This window comes from Trachurus japonicus, chromosome 23 (assembly GCF_045865225.1).
Source record: "Trachurus japonicus isolate A0001 chromosome 23, Traja_1.0".
NCBI lineage: Eukaryota > Metazoa > Chordata > Actinopteri > Carangiformes > Carangidae > Trachurus > Trachurus japonicus.
In genome coordinates this window covers 11,998,400-12,025,856 of record NC_140929.1, presented here as the reverse complement: position 1 = coordinate 12,025,856, position 27,457 = coordinate 11,998,400, and the positions used below count along the sequence as shown (strand labels likewise).

At 43.6% G+C, this 27,457-nt stretch overlaps 2 protein-coding genes across 2 annotated transcripts in view; one reads left to right on the top strand and one right to left on the bottom strand.

Moving 5' to 3' along the window:
- Positions 1-27,457, top strand: part of cacna2d4a (calcium channel, voltage-dependent, alpha 2/delta subunit 4a) — an 82,374-nt gene that overhangs the window by 27,114 nt on the left and 27,803 nt on the right. The gene's annotated exons all lie outside the window — the stretch shown is intronic.
- Positions 42-25,886, bottom strand: lrtm2a (leucine rich repeat transmembrane protein 2a). Its single transcript, XM_085769616.1, has 7 exons — positions 25,214-25,886; positions 18,225-18,414; positions 6,053-6,282; positions 5,309-5,434; positions 4,702-4,790; positions 4,233-4,390; positions 42-2,933 (listed from the first exon to the last, which is right to left on the bottom strand). The coding sequence occupies exons 2-7, from the start codon at positions 18,298-18,300 to the stop codon at positions 2,404-2,406; spliced, it is 1,209 nt and encodes a 402-aa protein (XP_085625742.1). The 5' UTR covers positions 18,301-18,414; positions 25,214-25,886; the 3' UTR covers positions 42-2,403.

The window sequence follows — 27,457 nt, the reverse complement described above, 5'->3', positions numbered from 1 at the left end:
TACAGCAAGTGAAAAATGTCATATTAACACTAGAAGGTTACCTGCATCACTCAATGCTAAGGTCAGCATGAAAAATTTCAGGGACGAGGCAGCAACATCGGGCCCTTTTACACTCTGGCCAAACTCTTTCTATGCTTCTTGCAGAAACTTTACCAACTATTGATCACAAATAAAATGAAACACGACAAATAATCAAACATTACAGAGATTTTAAAAACTAAAACAAAAACGAATCATAGACATTATAAACACAACAAAAGACAAAAGACATGAATTGATACAATAAACCATAAACAGTTACGTCAAAAACATTTTGGGGACTGCTGGGCCAACACACCATAGTAGAGACTAGTATAGTAATAATATTTATCTTCATCATACCCAGGTATATGATAACACACTATTAATATAAGTTTACTTCCAGCCAATTAAATTTGAGAGGGAACAATAGTTCTACTGTAGGGGAGCAATATGCAATGAAAGCCAAACTTTGTTCATCACTCGAGACACAAACATCCTACTCTGCTAATGATGAAAATGTTAAACGTCTACATAAATATTTCAAAGGCATAAATTAGTAAAATAAAAATAATATGCAAACAAACCAACTTGTGAATGCATCGAGAACGTGCACTAATCTAACGGATTCAAATAAGTGATGATTGCTAAGTTGGTAACAGAAGGACTTGGCAGTGACTACATTTTCCATGGAGAGTGGCAGAGCTTCCATTGCATATTGCAGATCCTTCGGAGAAAACGTAAGGGACAACAAGGTGGCAGAAGGGATGGATGGATGGATGAAAGGAAAGAAAGGAGGTGGAAATCTTTAAGGAAGTGTGACAAACTTTCCATAAATAGCACTATAGCGGATGGAAAGATGGATGGAGCGATAAAGGGACAAGAAGGAGGAAGGGGGAAAATAGCAGCGTCTTTGTTTAATCCCTTGTTCGTCATAATCCCTCTGGGCAAATCGTCCTTGTTAGAAAGAAAGAGAGGGAAGGGGAGAGGGAGAGGGAGGCCAGAGGGGAACTGATTGGGGAAATAAAGTGCAGGAGTCTGAAGTTTGTAGTCCTTAGATGATTTTTTGTAGTCTTTGCCAGGCGACAGGGTTCTCTGAGATAGTTTTTCCATGCCGTAGTAGCAAACTTTCACCTCTGGGGGTGAAATCAGGCTGAGAATGAGCTCTGAACAAAGGTGATTTGCTTTAAAGCAAAGTCTGTGGTCCTTCATTAAAACCATTGCGAGGATCTATGAACCAGCCCAGAAGCAGAGTCCACGTAACACCAGAAAATGTAGTCGACCCTTTTTCATGACTGATCGTTATCATTTAACAAGCATCAAGTAAGCAAGAGTCATTTTCTGAGGAAAAGGGACAAATACAGGAAATTCCAGTTAAATGGTTGCTCTCCCATTTAATTGATTGATAACATCCAGAATGTGGTCCAGACAGGGCAGAATCTATATCCAGCCATCCACGAATTATCATTTTGTTAATTCAGATGGTTTCCTGTTGTACATTGCACGTCCGTAACAAGTTTCAAGACTGTCAAATAAAATCTCTGTGTATCCCCCCAGTGTTCTCTATGCCACAAAGCAGAGAGGTGTGGACTAGATAAATGACATCTTTTTGTGTTTATCCATGATGTTTCCCTCATTTCCTCCAAGCTTTCCAGTTTTGGCTTTCTTTGGGATGAAGAGGTCCAAGGGAATATCAGAGGAGCATTAGGCCAGACGAGGGTGAAGGGTCCTGGGCTGGGGTCCTGGCTTTTTGGAGGAACTACTGGCTTTGGAGAGGTTTAGGAGGAGAAAGATGCAAACAAAATGAGCCGCGCACTGCCTAATACCACAAATATCTCTCATTATTGTAAATACTGGTCCAATCGCCACCGTACATACTGTAAATCCCTGAAAATTTTATCCACTTTTAGCGAATACCAACTGAGCGTACACCACGAGTGTCTTGAGTGTCTTGCAACAGCTAAAATGATATGTGTCATACTCGTTTTTTTTTTTCTCGGCCAATAAGAATGGTAGATTCTGCAGCAGCCAACAACAGCAGTAGGTGGTTGGTAGGCGAGTTGGAGGGTTGATTGGTAACAAATACCGCAGTAAGAATGGCTCCAAATGGAAGAGAAAATCAGGGAACAGATAAGGTATGTGTGTGAGGGAGTGTGATCAAGAGGGACAGAGAGGAAGAGGGTTAAAAATAGAAAGAGGACGAAGAAAGGAAGGCAGAAAGTGGGAGAAAGGTGTCAGTTTGAGAGTCAGAGCGAGAGATACCGTAACCGTCTGTGTGCATAAAACAAACTCTTCCATCTCTCCCCTCTTTGAGCCCTTTAAATTTTTCGCCCTTCCAACCTTCACCCTTTGACATGCCAACCCTCCCCCCGTCCCATTGCTCCTCTAGGCCACAGAGGAGATCTGTTTCTCCTCCCTATCCTCCCCGTCTGCCTCTCCGTCTCCCATCAGCGGCTGCCTCTTCTTCAGCTCTCTCTGGTATTTGGCCATCAGGGAGGCGTAGATGCAGCCGTACGCCGCGGCTGCAACCATCATGATGCAAACGATCCCGCAAACCACGCCGGCAATCACCACCGTGCCAATGGCCCGGCGCACGCTCACAGGTCTGTAACGGGCGCGGACACAATCCGACGAGGGCTCCCCACCACCTCCTCCTCCTCCTCCACCTCCCGTGTTTGAAGAGGAGTCATCACCAGCGTTGGCGCTGTTGTCAGAAATTGGTGTCGCCCCACTGGGGTTAAGAGCGGTCCTGCTGCAAGGTGGAACGCCTTTTTGTCCGGAACGGGAACCCTCGCCTCCGCCGTTCTCATCCTCAAGTTGGAGGCAGTAGTTGAACATTTCCACCGGAACGCCGCGGATGTCTCGCCCACGCAGATCCTTGGGTAGCGTGCACTCCACTGCGTCCACCTTCCCCCCTGGAGGAGGGAGAAAGAGGTGCAGAGACAAGAGGACATGGAGAGGTCATTTATAAAATGCCTTATGCCTGTAAAGCACTCCCAATTAACTGAGTGAGAGGAAAAGATAGAGAGGGGGGTGGATGTGCCAACACTAGGATGAGTCATGAATCACTTAACACACACACACAGTTTGCTGTGCCCTCTACACTAAGTTGGAGATAGCCTCAACTAAGCTCTTCTATAATTCATGAGATGACATGCCAAGCTTCAGAAGAGCTCTAGTATGTGTTTGGAAGAGAGAAATATCTGAGTCACTAATTCCCACAAGCGGCACGAGGGTGGGGGGATCTACTTTGTTATCGTCGCATTCCGCATTTGTCTCTTCACATAGTATTCGTCTTGAGGTCACGTGCTGGAAAAACACTGGTCTGCACCCCACTGATATGTTAAGCATCAGAAACAATAAGATAAAGGCTGAGGATAATAGAAAGACAGAATGAGGAAAGTGGTATTTAGCCCCCAGATGCTTTTATCTCAGCGTGTGACAAAAGAATCCCTTCTGCAAACACAGCTCCCTCTCCAAATATCTCCAAATATCCCAGCTGTGTGCGCCTGAAGTGGTTCGAAGCAAATAGAAGTCAACATCGGCTGCTGTCACCGAGCTTTTCACACTTGCTCGGTGCTTTGTCTTACTTTCTGTAACACATATCTTGCGTCATCTTCCCCCTTTTAACTAGACGCTGTCATGCCCTCACGTTCACCAATGAAACGTCTCCTTGTAATTTCTTCTGCTTCTGTGATGATTATTAAATTATCATGTCCGCCGTGTGTCAGTCTCAGTCTGAAGTGTACCGAACTGAGCCGGAGAGTCGAGGCCAACAAAGCAGAAGCGAGCAGAAAGAAAGCAGAAAGGAGAATGGAGCAGAAAAGAAGACGAGATGCTTCATTAGCGGGGCAGCTGGGGCTCGAGGCGCCGAGGTGAATGTAGATTTTTACACATGAAGAGAGAGCGGAGAGCAGCTGTGGTTATCTGATGTACTAACAGCCTGCAGAGGCACGTGGGTAACACACAGAGTACACAGAAACACACAATGGGCGCGGTAATGCGCGTTCACACACCAGTGCAATTATATTATGTGGTTAGAAGTGCACAAATGGAAGCGCACACCTTAGCCTCAGCTATCTGAAGCAAACCAGTATCCTCGAGTTTCCGCCCACCGCTTCGTGACTCCTCTAGCCACTCTCGTCCCATCCGCTAATTCAAATCAAACACGCCCAACGTTTCACCGCTCGCGTTAAGATAAATCAAACAGCCACCTCTGTACAGCAGCCACTCCATCCAGTGCTTGAAATCGCGGAGGTTGCAGTCACATTCCCACGGGTTGTGTCCCAATTCCAGGTGTTGTAGGTTGGCAAGGGGCTCAAACGCTGCCCTCTCCAAGCCATGCAGCCTGTTACCCGCTAGCGACAGCCACCTATATAGGGAAATTTGAATAAAATTAATGTATTCTTTTGACCCCCCAACAACAACAAAAAAGTCTGCTCTTGTAACACTTATTCTCTTCTGACCTGATTCTGATTTATACCTCCTTGTATTCTGTCGTTTTTCCAGGAAACTCTGTCACTCGTTTCCATGACCTCCCACCTCCTCATTGAAAGGATTATTCTAAACTTTATAATCTGTGGTTGTCATGGTATTCTCGTGTTGCTCTGAGGGTTTGTGTGGGAACACTGGCTAAAAAGAAAACATGTTGGTGTAAAGTAGCTTGTGCAGATGTGTGGGTACCTGAGGCTCTGCAGCTCATCCAGTAGCCCCAGAGGAATAGACGACAGTCCGTTCAGAGACAGATCCAGACTCTGAAGACCCCCCAAACCCTGTAAAGACATCAACACCCCTTTTTGTTACTTTGGTCAGCTCTGTTCAAAGAGAACAAAGTCTCGTTCTCCAAATCTCCTGTTAGTATTATTACCTCCTCTCTTTGATTCCTAGAGACACAGCTAGAGACAGTTTAATCTTGTTTAATAAAGGGTCCCATCCCACGCGAAGTCCTGACACAAGCTCATCCTACAGACTGCCTTGGTTCAGATAAAAGTGGATGAAAGTGTTGAGCAAATGGTTTATTACTAATTTATCACCTGGACGAGAGCCTAGTCGTGTCAGCATGTCTGCTCAGGTTGGCTCTGCTCCTAAACAGCGTCTGTTGAGTCCCACCCAAGAGATGTAACAGTGTATCAGCACTATTCACGTAGTATTTCTGGTGGATTGACTGATGTGATGGAATACCTCCCAATAGCCTAATACACTTTGAGAGGAACTCGCTCTCATGAATTACAATCTAAAATCTGTCCTACGCCCTGATTGTCCTGCAGTTTGTACCATGGACACTGCTTACCTGGAAGAGGTCTCTGTCCATTACTGTTAGTGAGTTGTTGTGCAGAGTCAGTCTCGTCAGGTTGGACATGTCTCTGAATAATCCAGCTGGTAAATTATCTAGGTAGTTGTTGGAGAGGTCCAGCTCCTAAGATACACACAAAGAATGACATTTTATCTTACAGTAAATATGCACTTGCATGTTTGACATAGCAGAAACCTTTCTCAAGAAGAGGAATACAAAAACTGCAACAAAACTTTTAACACCCACCCACTTCGATTTTAGAATAAACATTGGGTGCAATGGGTGTAATGTGTAAATGTCTGTGTAGAAACAAGCAGTTATTTCAGTAGCTATGTGTTCAGCATCTGATGTTATAACAGCAAACTGTTGTAGTAGGGGAACTAATGAGGTTGTGTTTACCCCGGCCCTTTTGGCAGGTTCGGTAGCCAATCCATCATTTTGAGCTCCTCTACTTTAAATACCAAGTTGGCTGGCTTTGCAAACAATATGCTAATGGTAAGAAGTCCTGCAAAACCTTGAAAATGTCAACTTTCCCTAACTTTGCAGACTGAGAGCAGAGGTTGTCTGCAGTGCAGTTTGTTCAATATGAGACTCAGCACAGTGTCACATTCGAATTTACTGTGCAAGGTCAGTGCAGAGACCACTAGACAGACACCACCGTGGTAAACAACGACTCAACAACACATTCAGCTACGAGGCAAAGAAAACTTCACCGACAACAATAAACAAAGGGCCGCAGACCTCCAGAGAGGAGAGGTTGGCGAAGGCAGAGGCTCCCAGAGAGGCGAGCTTGTTGTTGGCTAGCAGGAAGGAGCGGCTCCCCGGAGGCATTAGGTGCAGGGGAGGCAGGGACGTGAGGCCCCGGCCCCCACAGTCCACCACCAGGCCATCTGAGGAGCAGAGACAGGGAGGAGGGCAGGAGAGGGCCGGCGGCAGCAGCGCCGCCAGGAGGCAGAGGACACAGAGGAAGACTGAAGGGAAGAGAGAAGAAGAGAGGAAAAAACATTGGTTATTTAGCTTTTACTGTGAATTATCATTTCAGTGATGAAAGGAAATGAGCTGATTGTCAAAAGATGATAGAGAAGCTTAAAGTGGTAGTTATAATTAGAACTCAAGCTGAGGAATCGTTTTGTCATCGGGACTGTCAACTGAACTGTCCACAAAGTAATTGGTCAGTCAATCATTTAGACTTCTCACTGCTGTGCATTTTGTTTAATCTACTGTAAGTTTTAACCACAGTTATGCTGACCCTGAGACTTAAAGGTGAGAGTCGGAAAGATTCAAAAGACAGGAGAAAACGAAAGAGAAGCAAGATGGGAGGAAACAGCAGCTTAACCCTAATACAACAGCTTCCTATGGCATTGGCAGTTTTGATCTCTATTTAGGTGCTGGAATTAAATAGGAAATACCAATTTGTGTGTGCGGATTGCGGAACAGATGTTTTCAATGTAGAAACGTTCACAGAGGATCTGATTTTCTTATTGAAATGATTGGTTTTGCCTTCGCAGAAACCGAACAATCCTGTAAACATAGGCCACATTCTGCATGAAAGATCACAGCAGTGAACACAGCCAGACTCATCATAAATGGTTTGTGTGTACAGCCTCCTCTATTACTAACTGGTGTGTCCATGGCAGCTGTCTGCTCTGCAGTCACAAAGCCATTGCTTTTTATGAAAAAGCTGCACTCATGAGTTTTCTTTTGTGTCGATGAGCAGTTGTGTCTTTGTCTCTCTGCGCGTACGCTCATGTGAACCTCACAGCAGTCTCTCTCTGTCTTTAGTGTCACTCATGAGGGAAATGCCCTCTGTTTTATTTAATTTTCAGTTCATTGTTGTCCTGCAGACTACAGTCATTTCATCATTTCCACTCATTATCTCTGCGTCTTTCTCTGGTTCCAGCCTCCCCTCCCTGCTTTCACTCTGTTGCAAGTCTTGTGAGTTGTTTCCCTCTAGCTCTTGATGACATTTCTGTCCTTCATTAATCATTTTCTGTTTTTATTTGCATCTGTCAGTCCATTCATTTTTATTTGTTTCTCTGTCTCTTTCTCCCTCTCTCCACGTTGTACTTCTCCCTCTTTCCCACTCGAGTCTCTTTATCTTTCTCATTCTCTTTCACTCCAAGTCTCTCGGCACCGCTCTGTATTCCCTCAGTGTCTCGTTACAGTGGCTGACTTTGTTTCCACCCAATGGCTTATCAGCACGACTTATGTTTTATCTGTGTGTGTGTGTGTGTGTGTGTGTGTGTGTGTGTGAATATGTGCGTGTGGATATTGTGCGTGTGTGTGTGTGTTAAGCACCAACAAAGCGTGATATTAAGAAAACTAACTCTGTCTAAACTCCAGACACAGACACAGCACTTTTCACTTCCCGACAAGACGCACTGCTTCACCAGCAGATTTCATCGCTTGCATCACTGCATATTATTAGCATATATTTCTCAGTGTGCCGTCACTGATAAAATATGCTTTATCTGTGTCATTAGGATGATATTTTATTCCCTTTAAAGAAGTCACAAATACTGAAAATAGAATCTAGGAAATAATTTAGTCACAGAATAGATACAAGATTTAGTGTAATTAATGATAAATGACGAGGAATGTGTTTAGAAAGGAAAGAAAGGCAGAACAATTTGAGGAGATTGTCGTGTTGTCTTTTGGATCAATGTTGTGATTGCATTTTAATTTGTCACAAAGGCAGAAATGTAGCTAATACCAGCAACGACTCTTAGGCTTTTCAAGTGGCCCAGTAACCCTGAAACCAAAGTAAATGGAATTAAGCCGTCAGCAGGCTGAACGTTTCCTGCCATGACAAGTCAAAATGTCTTCCATTAATAATGCTGAATTAAAATAAGTGCAATTTCAGAATTCGAGCAGTGATCGCCTTGGAAGCAAGATTTTCATTAAAAAACAACTAAATGTTTAGCCCCATTAGTAAGTAGTTCAATTTAATCTTAATTTAGGAGGTTATTTTGTATGACTGAATGGGCTCTATGCATAGCTCCACTACTTCCTGAATGTAACGCTGCTCCTTTGTTTCCTGTCTTACATTATTGGACAAACTGATTAATCCAGGTGTATCTAGTAGTCACAATGGTCAGACATACCTGGATTAATCAGTTTGTCCAATAATGTAAGACAGGAAATAACGGAGCAGCATTAAGTTCAGGAAGTAGTGGAGCTGTGCATAGAGCCCATTCCCAGCATGAAAATGCATATTTTATTATGAACAAATGTGTCAGTGCAGAACTTTAACAAACAAATATCAGTATGTGATTTATCTCGCTTATCTTTGTTACTTTGAAATTGAAATTTGAATGTTTCCATGAGGTTTGGATTTTTTTTTTATTGCATAACACTTTGTGCAAACCTCCGGAAAACACCATTGTGTCGTTCTGAGAATACACACTGTAACACCAGTCTAGAAATAGCATCGCTTCTCAGCCTGTTTTTACCTAGCAGACGGAATAGGACCTCCCTCAACCAGGACGCTGCCCTATTTCACAGACTGAACCAAAAAAAAAACGTTCAGGAAACAACGACTGTGGCCCAGTGAGAAAAATCAGCATGTGTGTGAAGTGAGCCCTCATGTTCCTGCATCCGTTATCCTCTCTGCTCCTGTATAATCCTAATCTCTGGGTAAAAATTAACTCCACTTCATAAATGGATAAAAGAGGAGATTTGAAAGTATCCTGAAGCGTCCTAGTCTGTCTTACTTTGTAGTGGAAATGCTTTGGAAGGCCCATCCCTCACTGCAGCAGCTCAGTAGGAGTCTGGAAGGATTTGGCTGTGAATTTCCCATATTAGGTTTGAAAAGGTGCAGAAGTACAAGATCTGTGTGAGGACACTGTAGCTCAGAGGTAGCAGCACTGTTATACAACTGAGTGTACGACAGAGAGAGGGAAAGAAAATGTTTATTTTGCTACTTATTTTAAATTGCAGTCATCTTTGCGCACCATTCATCTTCCCCCATCTAAAATATGGGTTTTATTGTGCAAAGTTATTCTTCCTCTCCCCTCGGACTTCCTTTCCTCTCTCCACATGGCGACCCGTGCCCTCACCATCCACTACTGTACATTATAACTCTCCCTCAGCCATCCCTCTCTCCCTCCCTCCCTCAGTGCTGAAGCCTATCTTCCAACATTTATGAGTGGTTTTAGAGGCTCTCGTGGAGGAGGTGGCTGTTGTTTCGGCTTATTTTAGCTGCTCCAAATCCTCTCTGCTGTAGTGCTCCATGCAGCCAAACCAGAAGGAAAACATTCGGCCACAGTCAAGAGGAGGAAGAGATAGGGAGGGTTCAGTCCAAATAAGTTTAAGTGGTTCTATGCAGTTTAATTCAGTCCAAACAGACTTCCGACTGAATCTTTTATAAGAATTCCCAAACACATGCCGTAAAAGTGCTGACATTTTGGGCAAATGTACGCTGGCAAAGCTCTCAGCGATGGGGAAACAAACTAAGACACGACATTAAAATGCAACAAGATGTTCCTGTTTGACTGAAGCGAGGCTTCTGAGGCAGCTCTCGTACTGTAGCAGCGCCGCACACATAGATGGACGGATATTGATAGATTGATAAACTGATTATTGTTTTATAAGGAAATCTATTCTGTGTACAGTAGTCGTCAGACAGAAGTGATGCACATTAAAAATTTACAGTCAGATTGAGCAATTATTAATGATCAGTTGCCTTGGAATAACACTGTAGGAATTTTTAAATAGAGAAGTAGAATTATTGCTGTCATTCTCCTTTATATGAACATTTAATATGAGTTTGAAGGATAATGCAGTCTCTTTGTCTTGGCACAGAGGGAAAATAAACAATGAAGGATTTCTCACGATAGTGAAATTCAAATTTTCTGTTGTTGCTTTCAACAGCCCACCTTTCTTTTATTTAATGTGGAACCTGGCACACAGTTTATAGTCCAAGTGTGTGTGTGTCTGCATATCTGTGTCCATGTGGGTGTTTGAAGCTCTGAAAAGCTGGAAATGAGACATTAGTCCTAAGTAGTCTTTCAAGTAGGACAATTAACTGTCAGGTTATATTGTACATCTTTGTGTGTGTGTGTGTGTGTCTATGTAGTCATCCTTGAAATGTCTCCTACCTCTGATCTAGGCACTCAACACCTATACACTACGTTAAAATCATTTCTGGTGTCATATGATGTTTGACAGTGGCTCCTTGGCAGTGCTGCCATACAACTCCGGGGCCTCAGCTGTCTGTAAGTTTATATCCAGGGGCCCCTCGCTGACACTGGACCCAGCAATGATGTCACCACCATAGACACTTGTGTCACTGAGCCCAGTCGCATGTTACCAGGGGCCAAGCTGTTTTCCATGCAAGCAGCAGACTTGGTGCTATCTTGTTACTAGAACGACCAGCTGTCCCTCCACGCAACACACACGCTCCCTCGCTCGCTCCCTCACTCCCCTGTACTTCTTAACTCTTTAATGTTTTACATTGTGCTCTGTGCAAAGAGTCTGACGCAAAGCTATCCTGCAGCTGCAGCACCACGGAGTTTGGAGCCTTCTGATACCTGGGACAACATTTCAGTTTACCTTCATTTAGATAACAACCACTGAATGCTCTAAGAGGGGAAATCTCTCCAGCAGCAGACACACTCAATTGCTATGCTTCAGACATTTGCAAGCTGCAGTTCTTCTTTTTTTTTTAATGTGATGATCTTCTACAAGTCTTTTAGGACTTTTCACTTATCTCTGGCTTCTTCTGGACTTAATAATTTATCAAGTAATTGGCAAAATGTTCTAAAATGAAGTCAAGATACTGGGTTTACTTGGATACTCAGCATTTAGCTTATTTTATTACTAAAAGAATCCTGAATTTCAAAATAAAAGCTTATTTTAAAAAGACATCTGCACATTTCCTTTGAGATTTCTGTAGGATCAACAAATGCCCCACGGGAGCAATACTACATGACACTGACAACATATTATGTTTTTGACATCTGATATATTGGCTGATGATACGAAACATAAGTGATGATCGTAGATCTGATATGACATGACAGATCTAGGAGGAGAGGATGTATCTTAGAAATGTGTTATATGTTATATACGGTGTGTTCCATCAACACACTGTCAGGCCGGCTGGTTTATCTGCTGCAACAGTTTCTGTGTAATTTGTCAGAGACTGTTACATGTCTGATCTCTGCTGTAACCCAAGACCTCATTTAGTTAGCAGATGGAAAATAGCCAGCCAGCATGTTTGCGTGCGTATGTGTGTGTGTGTTTGCCTTTGACTGTTTGTGTGCGTTTGAATATCTCTATATACACTACACAGTCTCTACTGCCTCACAGGATGCCTGGCTTTTCTGGCTTAGCATAAAAAGGTATAAAAGAATACACAACACACACATAATGTCAAGGTCCCAGCAGTAACCACCACATTATTTCAACATTGACAATGTAACGCTGTGTTTCCGTAGCAACAAAGTGCCCAGATGACGTTAAAGGGAGGAGATGAGGCGTAGGGAAAGAAGTTTTTTTGGTTCACATTAAATCCCATCCTCCTAACCACATTATCTCTCCTCCCTCACGTGCACAAACCTCTCTCCCCTTATTTCTCGCAGGCACAACCGTGTTGAATCACTTCACACACACACACACAGTCGTGGTCGCGTACACGTACTATACACACACACACACATCCAGCAGTTGAGGATAAGCAGGGACATGGTGTAGGGGTTTAGGTTGTGCTCCTGCTGACAGTGTGATGAGCAGAGGAGAGAGGAAGGAGGAGAGGAGGGGAGTAGACTTTCTCTAGAATCTTGATTTTTATACATTACGTCTTTTGCTTCTCCCCGTGGGATTACCTCCTATTATCTCTCTCTATTTCTGTCCTCCCTCTCTGTGTTTACTCTTGTCCCTCTCTTATCCTCCATTTCTCTCCCACCTAATCTCTCTCAGTCTCTGTCTCTCCCCTGTCCATTTCTCATGAATTCTGCATCGCCAAGACAGAATCATTATTCTGACTCGGAGGGGTGAGTTGGGTAATGTGTAGGCTGATCTGCCTCTTTATTTCATGCTATCCCTATCAATTTGTGGTGACACACACACGCTGGTTCACACACCACCAGTATGGCCCCATGGGAGAGCGCGTGACATGCGGTGACATTGTTTTTGTGATAGTGGCTATTAATTAGGAGGTGTGACAAAGCGATGGGGAGATAAAGGGATAAAAACAAAGGGGAAAGAAGTGGTGGAAAACTAATTATCAGCAAAGCGTCTGTAACGTTATCTCTTTGATTGGACGCTGATCCGTTTTTCTCCTGACCGCTCAACCTGGCATCAGTCTGAGGACGAATACATTCAGAATTTAAACAAGAAAATGAAGGACGCTCGGCTTTTGATGTCGCATCCGCGTCAATGTGACTGGAATGGAATAGATTGTCTTGGATCTTTGACAGGTCCTAATGTATGCCCACTCTGTCCTCCGAAACGATGGATAGACGGATGATATCGATCCAAAAACACACACACACACAGTGTTTGAGAGACAGTTGTCATCGTGTGGTTTTGATGCCAGTTTTTTATGGGTTTATAGTTGATTATTGTGTTACTTTGAGGGTTGTAAACTGAATAGATAAATGCTAATTGGATACCCTTTTCAGAGGCGTGTGGAGTGTTCACGGAGACAAATCGAGCACATTTGAAATAGCTATATTATCCAGAAGCATTACCACGCATTTTATACGATTACTTGGCAAATAAAGTACTTTTTGCTATCAGGAATGAGCTTTACCGAGATCATCAGCTTATCAGCCTCATGTCGGATCCATATACTGGACTTGCTTTGAGTGTGATACTGTATCACTATCAGTTGGCGAGTGCTGAACTGCAGTGGTGCTGTTTGTGGAGCAGAGGATTATCCAGATTTATCCCTGCCAATGTCCTTTAAAAGTGGGCCAGTGCCATGTGTTTGTGTGCTTAAACATTCCTGTTGTACCTGCACCCAAAACTTATAAACTGTGGTCAGAAGAGGAGTGGAAACGAAGCCTTATTGGCGTACTGCTTCGCTTACGAGCATGTGCATGTACTTGTGTGCATGCCGTCGTGTGTGTGCAGCCGGAGCTAGCAGCGCAAAGGTCACCTCAGCAGTAGGAATCTCCCCCATGTGACACTAGTAGCCAAAGTGACGTAGAGTTATCACAGCAACAACAAGCTATACTTCAATTCATCCACTAAGGAGGTCAGAGGTCAAAGCGCAGCGCTCTGACAGAGGATAATATTTCTATGTTTGGACCATTGAGCCTGGGAATACCTAGAAATTTGCATTGAAATAACTATTGATTACATGCTTGAATTTTCCAGATGCTATAGATTGTTTGCCAACAAGCTGTTATCCCAGGTTGTATTTAACTCCAAGTCTCATATATCACAGTGTGAAAGGATCAGGCTCCGGTCCAGCCCGAATGCTGCACATAGACACGTCCTGTGTCACACTGCTGTGGCTTCCCGCCAAACCCAACATACCAGCAGGGTTAAAAAAATAAAAAAAATAAAAAAGTGCTACCAGGTACTGAATTTAGCCTTTTACTGCACACTCACAGCTGACCAGTATCTTTAAATGGTTAACCCCTATGGTACGCATTATGATGCCACTGGGGTAAAAAATGTTTGGAGTGTTTTTTTGTCTCAAAATAGACTAAATAAACATAATCTAAAGAAATGTTTTTAAATTATTATTTTAATTTTGGGGGATTTGTTGCCTGTAGGCAACATTGTACCATAAATTTATCTAAATGTTATACAGTACTAGAAATACCAGTCTCTATACACTTTCACCTTCACTGGCCTCATCCTCATCTCAATTCTCACTCTCATCTTCCTCATCATCATCATAATAGCCTGAAGTTTGCTATATATTTTTTTCCAGATGGAAAAGGGCCAGGAAGTTATGTTTTCAGACCGTTATAGTGGAGCAAAATGGCAAACCTGTTTCCTTTGAAAAGGTCTGCAAAAAAGGGTTTCAGTATGGCTTCCTGAAAGTAATTTGATAAATTAAAGCATTGTTATTTGTTGTCTATGTTCTTCTCTCTTTTTTAAAGTATTACAGCATTAAAAGGGATGCATTGTGGAGATGTGAAAGGCCAAAAAATGGTTTGTTGTTGGGCAACATGGTACCATAGAGGGTTAAAGTGGAATTGGCGTGTTAAACAGTTGATTTAACAAGCTGATAGCTGCTGCTGCTGCTGCTGAAGTTAGTTTTCAGTGCGATACGGCCAGTTGAGCCCCAGCGTGGCTCTGATCCAAACCTAATGCTACCCCCTTAGTCACTGCACTGTGTTACAGCTGTACTCCAAGAATAATGCTTCAACCTTAGTCACTGTGCTATGGCTTCATTCCAAACCAAATGTTTTAACCTCGGTTGATGTATTAAAGCCAAATCCTCACTACCCCCCCTTACCCCTCCCTCCCTTTGTCACTTTCTCTCTTACTCTTTTGATCGGACGCTATGTGGTCAGTTAATCTGCCGGCTTTGCAACAAGGTGCATAAAACACACACACACTCAGTACGACCAGTTAAGCTACAGTGTGTGTTTATGCGTGTGTGAATGGAGATTAAGTCATGCCCGCTTGTGTGCTAATGTGCATGTGTGTGTGTTGTGTCAGATGAGACAGTCTGCTGGGATCACGGAGGCCTGGAGGCACCATATGGTCTCTGTGTCGCTCCTAGACCTCTCTCTTCCCCTCTCTCGCCTCTGCTCCTTCATCCTTTCTTCTCCTCCTCACTGTCTCCTCTCGTTCGCCAAGCCGCTTTGATCTGCCATCTCTTCTCCTCTTCCTCCTCCTCCTCCTCCTCCCTTCCACTCCCCACGGTTTCCATCTCTTTTCCCACTTCCTTTCTCTCGCACTCTTTCTGTCACTCACATTTTATATTCTCCACCTCTAGTTTGCACTTAAACTTATATTGTCTTTTTCTTTGCCATTCTCTGTCACTTATGAGACACTTGGGATTCTTTTACTTTGGTTTCTTGAAATTGTCGTCCCACTTTCTTGTACTTCAGCCTCAAGGTTTTGCAGTGCTAGCTAATATCTCCATGGTTATTAATGCTTTATAAATCACTTGTAATCCACTTACAGTAAGACTTTTCAGCTTTTTATGGGCTCTGGTATTTGTCCTTCAGTATTTACTTTTTTGAGCTCTTAATTTCACCAGAGAGACTCTTGAATGCAATTTGCTTTCTAAAAAAGGAGGTATTTTTTAAAGTATATTTTTGGAGATTTGCCTTTAATTGATAGGATAGTTGAGAGAGACAGGAAATGGGGAGACAGAGAGAGGGGGAAATGACACGCAGCAAAGCGCCACCAGATTCGGCATTCGAACCAGGGCCGGCCGCAGCGAGGACTATAGCCTCTGCAAGGTATCTTGATCGAATTCAACCATTTCATATATTTAACCGCAGACTTGATGGCTGATTGAAATGACTGAAAGCCGCAAGAATGTATTGTTGAATTCCTGTATTTCACCAAATAGAAATGACAGCAGCAGCCAGAGGAGCTCATTAGTGTTTTATAACTGACTCACTGCTAATTAAAAGTTTAAGGTTAAGTGTGATTTAGCAAAAAGTGACATTTCATATAATATTCCATTTCTCTCCCCTCCATCACAAGAGGGAGTGTTTGCTTTTGCTTGGATTAAAAGAAGAGTTTTATGAAGACTATTTCCTGTCAACATTGACATATTTTGCACAATTACAAATCATTTGATCAATGTACATGTTTTTGGTGAGAGAAATGAACTATGGTAGATAGATAGATAGATAAGAGAACTTGGCAAAGCAAAATTTACTTCCAGCCACAAGAGTTTAAATGGGCTTGGACACTCGAAAAAAGAAAATCCATAAAACACCCTCCACAGCCTTTCAGAAATATCATTTCGCTTTCTGTCAGGTAACAAAACTCCATCATAGTTGTGCGACCATTAGTTGGAAATATGGCAGACACTGGCTGACACTGAAGAATACTAACACTTCTGGACACACTTTCTATTTTTCATCGTGATCTGTTTTCTGTCTCACTGAGAGCTTCTAGCTTTAGCGCATGAGCACACCTTTGAGTTTTGCACAGCAGTTGGCAGGAAACGCATCCTTCTTGCATCCCCCCTCTGTTAAATCTCGTCTAAACGAACTTGAAAGGAAATGAAATACACGTCCTTGATGATTTGATTTTCAGCAATGTAGTAATCAGTATTTTTTGGCTCAGATTTTTTTGGGGAGGAGGCTTTCCCCTTTTCTACTATTATATGCACGATTTTGCAGTGAGTCAGTGTTTGTGTTTGTGTGGCATAATGGCAGAGATCAGAGAGCCTCCAGGCTTTGCAAGAGAAACACAGAGACAGTGATGAAGCAAAGAGAGACAGGGAAAACACCTGCTGCAAAAAAAAAAAAAGAAAAAAAAAAGCTTGGCAATATCGATAATGCAGATTTTATGTCACTGAATTGAAGTGAGACTGTCGGGCAAATATTGTACAACATTCACGCCAAGAACGTAATCTGGAATTTTGATGAATTCCTGTCCCTAAAAGGTTTGAGCAGTATTGTTTGTGTAATGTTTGTGGGGATAGAGTGAAATGAAATACACTGAGAGAGAGAGCCTGAGGCAGATAATGGAGATGGATTGAACTTAATTTGATGCCGTTACGAGGGGAAGGATGAAGGAAAAAAAGGTAGAGGACAGGTGAAGAGACAAAAGAGGAGGTATGGGCTCCTGTGACAGAGACAGAGGGAGGCTGAGCGGCCCAGAGGGAGGTATATATATCGACTTAGAGGTGCTGTGTGGGCGTGTGCAGGTTCTTGACAGATTGTGTTGCCCTGTTATTTAGTGTCTTCAGTGTTACACAGCAGTTTGTGGGGGCGTCTTTGCCAGACACCTCTGGAACAATACCTCACCAACAGGAGGACAATGATCCACCAATTTTGTGGGCTCTGTTTTTTCTTTTTCCTTTTTTTTTTGTAGAGTCATTCCTCTCCTGTAGTAAGCGCACGGTGTGTTGGTGTGCTCATGCTTGTGCCGTGTCTTGCCGTGTCGGGGACGCACGACAAAAGAGAAAAACAATGCAGAGATGGAGCCCTTTGTGTTTGCCTATTAGCAGAGGAAGTGTCTGGAATCTCTCAGAGAGCAGGATCCATCCACTCCACTGTCTAATCCACAGCACGCACACACCACACACACACACGCATGCATGCATAAGGCTGTCGTATCTGTTGCTATGCCACCCGACTTCTGATAGATTTTTGTTTTGACTGAGTGTACCGGTGGTAGGAGGTGGAAAAAGAGAGAAAGATTATAGGCAGAAAGAGATGGGGGGGAGTGGGGAGGAGCAAAGCAGAGGGAGGAAAGGGGAGGCAGGTGACAGAAGGGGAAGAGAGCGGGGAGTGAGACAGAAGCATGTGAGGGGGGAGATACAGAAGAAAAGGGGAAAGAAAGGGAAGAAGACAAGTGATAGAAAATGAAATAAAGGTAAAAGGGGAAGAAAACAAAGAAGAGCGAAAGGCAGACAAATAACCTGTAGGTCTCTCCTCTGTCACTCTGCTTTGTTTCTGCAGACTGTCGGCTGTATTAATACATACAGTAATGTGGCAGTTGACTGGAGGACTTGGCACGTGGCCACAGCATGCTCAATGGCCTCATCCTTCGTGTGTGTGTGTGTGTGTGTGTGTGTGTGTGTGTGTGTTGTGCGTGTGTTCAAGCATGCTGGGCATGCTAACATTAGCAGCTGTCAAAACAGGCAGTGTTACTCCTTTCATGCGTAGTTAGGAGTACAATAGATGGGGATAAACTAGAGCAGAGTGGAGCAGGAACGGAGGACCGTTATTTCTTTTCCTCTTGTCAGTTTCTCTTATCTTTCTCGTTTCCTTCTCATTTTCTCAATCCGCTTTTTGTTTTGTCGACTCACCAGGTCTCGCCAAGTGGGTGGTGGCACCGGGAGGGGGGAGGCCTATGCCCCCGGGGAGGTGGGTGTGGGGGGGCATGACACAGAGCTCTGCAGCCGTCCTCTGTCGGAGGGGCGGGGCTATGGGGGTGTCAGGCCGCCATGCCTGCAGCCTCCACTAGGGCGGCGACTGCAAAAAGCTACAGCAGAACACCTGCGGAGAGAGAGGAGACAGACAGATCATCACTTTTCTGCTATGTGCACATCCAAATGTTTACAAATCTGAATTCTGAGGCCACGTGTTGCTGCTGGCTCGTTGCTGCACAAAGCCACACAAACTAATGTGCGCGCACACACACAGGTATACGCCAACAGAGGGCTAAAGCAGCGGGGAGCCGTGTATGTGTGCGCTGATCTTTTTGAGTTGCCTTCCTCGCATACATTAAATGTGTATTTCCTTTCTGAGTGTGTACGAGCTTGTGCGCATATGTACATGTGCGTCCGTGCACGTGCGCAAGCTTCACAAACAGCCCCCTGGTATTTCATAGGCATAAATAATAAATGTGTATGTCTTTGGCAGTTTACACAATCAGTTTGCCTTTCCCACAGACAGACCCCCCACTGCCGCTGTCTGGCAAAGAGACGGACAGAGGGAGATAGAGAGAGAGAGAGAAAGCAAGAATGACAGAGAGAGATGGAGAGAATAGATAGAGGAGAGAGGAGAGAGGTAGAAGCGGAAAAATACAGAGACAGATACGGGGAAAGTAAAGTGGAATCTAGGAGGATGAGGAAGAAATTGTTGGGAGAATGAAAGGAGATGTGTGATACTGTTAAACTACCCTTGAGCAAGGCAGCGAGTGCATAGAAAGTGGTGGGGTGCAGCTCAGGCACAACTGAAGGTACAGTAACATAGCAACAGCTGACATCTGCTGAATCTGTTGCTTGCTGAGTTAACAATAACAAGGATGTCACGCCGAGAAAACATGACGTTAGCGAAACACTTAGATTGTAGATCAGCTCTGAAAACTCAAATCTCGAAACATTGTCTTTTTCCAATAAAGAATATTCACATTAAATATCACAAGACGGCTCTGTACTGTAGCCCTCAGACCCGCGGCGCTAAAAGAAATGCAGTCTAGTGAATGGGTTGCAATCAGTCTGCTGCATCAGTCGGGTAAATATAAAAGCATGACCCGTTCCAATTACAGCGAGGTAATGAAACACATCCCACATGCATTGCAAAGGAGACTTCCTGTCAATGTTGAATCATTACAGTGAAAGTAGGTGGGGAAATTATCACAGGAGAAAACTTAGGTCGGAACCTCAGTCGTCACCACACGACTGATGCAAGTCTGTGGCGTCACACCCCCCCGGGCCAATCAGTGTAATTTTGAAAATGCTGGAGTGCTGCTGCGAGATGTGTCTTTTCCTAAACTATCATCAAAACCCAATCAGCAGCGTGTGAAATATGGCGCTAATCAGATTAGGCCTGTTGTTCAGTCAGTGGTTAGCTGGTTGTGGAGAAAACTTGCAGCACGAGCAGACTTGTTCCTGCACCACTCAATTTTGCCGTCAGGCTTAACAGAGGTGAATAGGTGTTTGCACACGTGTGCGTACTCTGTGGATGCATGTGGAGTGATTATGTAAATATGCACCTGTAGAACCATAAACAGGCATGTTAAGCAAACATAATCCAGAGAAGCAGGAGGATGAAGTAAAAATAAAGAGGGGGGGAAAAAGGTGCATATAGTCGGTGCTGTTAAGTTATTTACAGCTGTTTATATATGTGTGAGTGAGTGGAAACTGGAGGAGGAGAAGTGGGGGAAGAGGTGAAAGAAGAGAGAGGGTGATGACGAGGAAAAGAGGTGTAAAAAAGAGACAGTGATGAAAGAATAAAAGAAAATAAAGGCGAGGCAGGAAATGCCCGAGGGGGAGGGAGGGTATAAATAAGTGCAATGGGTAAACAGGGAGGACATTAAAATTCTCCGCCACGACCTCCCAACTGTTTTGGTGCGTGATTGTGTATGTGCGTCTCAGCGGTGCTATTTGTGTTATCATTATTGCTATTAGTACCTGCCAGACACTGAGCGAAAAAATAAAGCGCTCGTCTAATCGCTCAGCTCCTCTCATCTCTTTCTTCTTTACACCGTCTTTCGCTCCTTCCTCTCCCCTTCCATCCTCTCGTCATGTTTCTCCCTCCTTGTGACCTTCATCTTTCAATATATGCCACCTTCCTTTCTCTCCGTCCCATCTCTCCCATCCTATCTCTCCCCCTCCCCATCTCCGTCTGCCTCCCTCCTTGACAAAGCAACGGAGGCATGTACCGAGGATATTCGGCAGATGGATTTCCTGCATGTGATTAAAGTCACATTAGCCGGGCTCTACTGGGAAATTTGAGTTGTTCTTTTCAAATGAGCACATGAGCTGCATTTGAAAAATTCACAAGTGCTGATGAGAAATGGAAGGAACTCAAGGAATTTGGAGAGGATTCCTGCCTCTGCTGCAAATTTCAAGATGTTTTTCCCCTTTTCATTTTGCTGGGTGGTGTGAATTTATTTCAGCACTGAAATGGTGGCAGAGTGGAGCTGTTGTGAATCTATGTTTATTTACTGTAGGGTAATAAAAGAGCATACAGTTTTTTGTTTTCGTTTATCACTTTACGTGCATCCTGTGGAACATTTTAGAAAGCGTTCTTCACGCGTATCTTTATTTATCCTTTGTTGTAGTTGTTCATCACATTAAACATTTCCTGCGTCAGTTTCTAGCTGTGTGAAATCAATCTTTAATTCCTGCTCCAGCTTTTTGGGGCTGTGAGTGCTGCCTTGCTTTTTTGCATGTTGGCCATTAATCAAATGATTCATGGATTTGTGTATGTTTATTTTTGATTTATTTGGAGCAGGATAAAGTGTTTGGCGGGAAAGCGGCGAGCCACTTTATGAGCCGAGAGAAAAATCACTCAGTCGTTCTAAATGCCTGCATTGATAATAAATAGAGTAGCGGATTTCCATCAGGTTTAGTGCCAAATGCAGGTTGTTACTCGTTGCCCTCCGATTCACACCTCATTGTTTTCTGTACCATCTCAGAGACGGATGAGAGTGGACGAGTAAGAGAAACGTATACATCAGAGCTCATGGTGCCAGAAAGTCATCATGTGCACAGTCATGCTGGAATTGTCCTTTAAATGATGTATTGGGGGGGTGAAGCAGAAGGTCACCTCTGCAGCCACATATTACTGTCCAGACATCGTGTTGAATGGGTGCTGTGCTGGTAAGCCGGCCTGTCAGGCTATTCTCAGAAAGCTTTTTTTAACCAATTTGACCTGGACACAGGGGCAGCTAAAATCCACACATGTAACCATGCCTGCACACACACACACACACGCACACACATACACACACACATAAATACTTAAGTGTCCAAGTGGCGCCTGCATGTTAAGGAATCAAGTATCACCTCCTCCCTTCTTCTGGGCTCCTCTGTACCACTTCTCTAACCTCTCGTCTTCCCATCTTCCTTTTTTCTTTGTACGTATTCCTCTAATTGTTTCCTGTCCGCACTTAAGTCGGATTTATTCTCCACAGGGGTGTTACTCTGGCTTCACGCAGAGCTCCGACGTGCATTTCCTCCCAAAAATTTTACCACACACTTGGGGGGGCTGAGATAACAAGTAGAGACTTCCAACTGTGACTGGTCAGCTTGGGCTCTTTGTATTCCCTCCTTTTCTTTTTCTGACACAGGTAGAGTGTGTGGAAAAGTGAAGCAGCCACACTCAAATGACACATTTATACTCGGTGATTTATCCAAGCCATTTCCAGTGCAGTCCTTTTTTTTGCTGTGACCATTACACTGCGTGAAAGTCAATAAAAAGAATGCGTGCGGGCTGATTGTGCGGCTCGCTAATCTTGTTTGCAGTAGCTCGACAAATAAGTGTTCTGTGACACATCTGTCACGGCCATCTCTAGTGCAAACCTCCCCGTCATCGCTGCATACGATCAAGTAAATGAAACAGAAACACGTCGCCTCAGGTACATAATGAATCCTCAACAGCTGGATTATGTACAACACAGACAGTTAGTGTTGTGTTGTTGCTGCACCAGACAGTGTAATTCCCATCTACGGTACTACGAGACAATCAAAACACACAGAAGCTTAAATCCTGCTGTACTTGGCAGACGTGTGTCTGTGTGTGTGTGTGTGAGTGAGTGAGTGAGAGAAAACTGCATACGTGTTCCTCCCTTTGCCCGATTTTCCCACTTAATCCCGTTTTCCAGAGTGTTCCATCTTTCTTGTGACAGGCCTACTTGGTTTGACTAATAGTTTTTAATCAATATGGCTGGAATTTTGTCCAATTTGCAGGAAAATTGAAATCCGGCGGCACACGGAGACAGTTACCCATGTGTGAAGGCATATATATATATGTGTGTGTGTGCGTGTCTGTGTGTGTGTGGCCCGTGAATGTGTGACAACAGACACACGGACCAATCACTCACCTTCACCTCTATGCATAATTATGTCTTCACTCTTTACACACGCACGCACACACATTAGTTGGCCTTAAGGGGTCCATCAATGTCAGATCATTTGACAAAATGATCCATTGATTTACAATAAAAGAGGGACAAGGAATGAAAGGTCATAATGAGTGCACACATGCTGAGGTGTTTTCATGTGTATGTGTGTGTGTTTGTGTAGGTGTGTTTGGTAACACAGGCAGAGAGAGACAGAGGCAGCCGAGCTCCCTAGATCAATTTTTAATGGCTTTCTTACACAGGAGAGAGGGGAGATTGGGGCAACAGAACACACGCAGGCACACACATGCACAAACACACACACACACAGACGCGAGCACATGCTGATAGCTTGACAAATAGATCCACATGCGTTGACAGGCACATGGTGCAAAAATATGTTCAGATCTATAGTTGCACATGCACGGAGGTATGCAGACACATAGTGTAGATAAACACACTGAGTCTGCGTGTCTCCATAAACACACTAACTATGTACCAACATAAATGTACAGTACATGTCACAAGCCAGATATACACTAGTATGACTGTCTATTCTGGATAAAATATTATGATTTTCATTAACTTTATTGTGTTGTTTTTTTTTCTTTAATTAATTTTCTTTAATTTCTGTAAACAACACACTTAGGTAATAAAACTACTCAGTTATGGCTTCAGTGGGAAAAAGGATTTGGCGTGTGAGAGCTAATTCTTTTCTAATGATGATCACTTCAGTTGTTCACCACCTCATTACATGTTTTTCACTTTATTGTTATTATATTACTGTTGCTATTATTAAGTTTTGGTATCTAAAATCCACCTTTTTTAACACAAATCTAACAAGAATATAATTGATGGGAGCAGAAGGGTCATAAGTGTGGTTTTAAAATGTGTATTTTGATAAACTGCGTCTGTAACACGTTGGACATTATTTCATCAGCAGTTTCTCAACAGCTGTCAGTCCAGTCTGAGGTGTTAGCCATGTGATTGGTAGACATCAAAACTACTGAACTGAACTGACCACAGACTCAGTTAATGATCATATTGCTTTATCCGGGATTATGTTAGAGTGCATCCTTGTTACTTGAGGGACGCTCTGACAGCTCCTTTTCATTTTTAACTAATGTAGCAGCAAGAGCCCTGTGGACATCAGGGTGGAGCGGCTCACACCCAATGCACCATCGTATAATCACAGCGCAGCTCATGCAAGTGAATTTCTTTTCTTTCACACCCTCTAGAGCAGGGCTAGAGTCTACAGAGAGTTATGGATAAACAGCAACACACACTAGCCTACACAGTGGGCGCCAGACAGAGAATCAACAGGATACCATGTAATTGAACCTATCAAGGGTTCAAATTGATATAAATTACATAAGATGCTGTGAAGGTCAGACAAGAAGTGTGAGTAGGAAAAACTAGCAAGGAAGTGTAAAGTGTAGATCAACAAAAAAGAGTTTAGTCATCTTGAGTTAAGGTAAGTGTTTTCTTTGCTGTTTTATTTTAGGAGAGATCACATTAATTGCACTGTATTGTATATGGAGTTATAGCTGAATTTTATAAGAAGTAAGTAGCTCTTATACTGGGCACTGTGTGATAGTAATAGTGTCCACTAAGTCCTCACAGATACAGTAGCACTGTGAGGTGCAGCAGTGTTGGTGTGGTGCCCAAATGCGGACCTGCAGGTCACATGACACCCTGAGTTTTAGAGGCACGTGTCCATTACAAGACACATTTCATTTAATGACTCTCCTGGTGTTTGAACTATTATGAATTGCATGTGTTTAAAATATCTGACTTTATTCAATAATACAGACAGAGCTGGACCATGACAAACACTAAACTGGAAGTGACAAAAACTTTTTGGGCATTTTTACCGAGTGAGCAGCTCTCACAGAAATGGATATACTGCCATGTTTAAATACTTCTTTTAATATGTCTATGAGTGGCAGCCCGGGTAATTTTAACCAGTAGCCACAATAAAAATAGCAGTCCCTAATGTCATATTATCACACGTTAGGTGAGACCATCTACTGTTGATGACCTGCAGGATAGGTCATTATTTCCACACATTAGAGCTGCAGCATAATCTTTCTTTAATTCACTTCACATTAGTTATTACAACTGTGAAAGCATGAACACCTCACATAAATCTTATATTTGTCCATATTTGTGTGTGAATAAACTGACGTTGTCACTCCCTGCCCAAAACCACAGCCCCAAAAATTGTAATGAATGTCCATATTGTGTGCATCTAGGAAACAGGTTGACATTTTCAGCATGCAGCCCCTCACAACACGCACTTTTAGCCCCACCAGAAATTTCCGATTTGTGCGGGGAGGGTAAAAAGGAAAAGAAGCAAGTCTGTCTCTGTCTCTGCAGTTTACTTTGTGTGAGAGTACGTCTTTTATTTCCTGTCGTAAAATAAGAAGAGCAGTTATGATGAAGCATGTGTGCGTGTGTGTATATGTGTGAGTGAGACGAAACTAACACCACAAACACGCTTACCTTTCAGAGCAAATATCTCAGACAGCACCAGCCTTATAGATATCTGCCTTCAGCCATCATGCCCCTACCAAAAAAATAAAATATCCCAAAAAATTAAAAATAAAATAAAAAAAAAGATTCAAAAATAGAAGAAAATTGTCCCCACTTTAGGTAAACAAATCCATACATTCAAGATCCTGGTGAAATGAATAATGTAAGAATAATCCTGCTTTCTGTATAGAGACAATCCCCCCAGCTTCCCCTTCAACCCACCAATGAATTGTGAAAAAAGGAGGGATTGTGGGGGGAAAAAATGAGGGATTGTAGAGAAAAAAAGGAGGTGAAGAGAGGCTTAGAGACACAAGAGGAGGGAAGAGAGGATAAGGTCCTTAGAGGGAGAGGGATGGAGACAGTTAATCCTTTTCTTCCGATCTATTCCCTATATGAATGATACGTCCAGCGCCGTCCTGCTCGCTGGCTTTTGCGCCGCTGTGTGCGTCTGAGAGGCATGTGTGTGCGTGTGTGTGTGTGTGAAAGAGAGAGAGAGAGACGAAGTGTGTGTGTGTGAGAGAGAGACAGAGAGAGAGGGAGAGAGAGAGAGATACAACGGCGTTAGGTTGCTGGCGTCACGCGCTAGCCCTTCTGTGTGTCGCTATGTTTGTGATTCCTGCACTCAGCACACGTCAGAGTGTGTTTGTGCGTGTGTGCGTGTGTGTGTGTGTGTGTGTGTGTGTTTATCCACACATGTACACTTGAGGGTTGTCTTTCCGGTGTGTCCGCGTGTGTGTGTGTGTTTGTGCCCCCACCTCCTCTTCTTCTTTTCCGTATGTGTGTGCAGTCGGGCATGTGGCAGGAGAATATGTGTGTGTGTGTGTGTGTCTGTGTGTGTGTCTCTGTGTGTGTCTTGTCAAATATAGTAACATTAGTGTATGCTGCTTCTGTCTGCCTGCAGCCCTCCCACTGTGACAGAGAGAGGATGAGGGAGGTGGAATACAGAGAGAGTGATAATACGAAAGAGTGAAAGCCAAAAGAGAGAGAGAGGGAGAGAGAAGGGAAGAGAGAGGAAGGAGAAAGTAGAGGGAGCGAAAGAGAGAGAGTGGGAGGTGGTGAGAGAAATAGATAAGAGGTTAGTTGAAAGCAGATAAAGGTAGGAGGGAGGAAGAGAAAGAGGGAAGCAGAGGGCAAGGGGGGAGATGGAAGGAGGGAGAGAGAAAGAGAGATGCGAGAGAGAAAGCTGTAGCAGCGGAGGGAGGGAGGGAGGGTGGGAGGGATCATCTGATTTCATTGAAGATGAGAATCTCCCTCTGCCTCATGGGCTTTTCTCCTCCCTCCTTTTTTTTCCCTCCTCACGTCTCCCTCGCTCGGCTTTCATTTTCATTCTATTCCCAGTGGCAGCTCTCGTAGCGGCTGGCTTTTCTGTGTACAGGCTCGTGTTTGTGTGTGTGTGTGTGTGTGTAGAGCGTGTCCGTGCATGTGGCTGTTGGTGCACACCTTTTTGAGCGTGCGCACATTTGAATTCCTGACATGGCAGGGATGAAACTGTGGTCCCCACATCGTAAAATATTAAAGGATGAGATTATGACCGAAGTTTAATCCCCAAGAAATGAAGTGAGTCAGTGCAATGTCCTCCGAGTTGTGTGTGTGTGTGTGTCTACGTGTGTGTGGTGTGTGTGTTCATTAGAAGAAATCATTACGAAAAAGCGAAAATGTTTCCTTTGGAAGATACCAATGATGAGACAGACAGAAGGAGGGAGGGCAAGGGAGTAAAATGGGTGTGTGAGTGTGGGGGGGGTATTAGCTGGAGGAGGGACTGTGTTGTTTGTTTTCACAGAGCATATAATTACTTGGGTGCTTCCTTATATGGACTGAATCATAGTTTACACACACACACACACACACACACACACACACACACACACACACACACACACATTGTGCTGTTAATGAGCATGTGAATCATTTGGCACGGTTGGCGGCATCTAAGTGAGAGACTAGTTGTTTCCATAAGGGATCAAACCAAAACTTTTTCAACAGCCGAGCATCTTCTAATGTCTCTCAGAGGACACCTGCATCAAGTCAAACACTTCAGGTGTTTTTAATACTGAGCTTTCTCCTAGCCTCTTTCACTATCTCATTGTTATTGTGCTGTTTTTACGACATATACATCAAATAGGGATGTACCGAATCCAGATTTTTGCTGTTCTGCCCCAGACCGTGAGTCCACTGTTTAAGATTCAGCCGAATCAGAACTGAATACAGAATCCT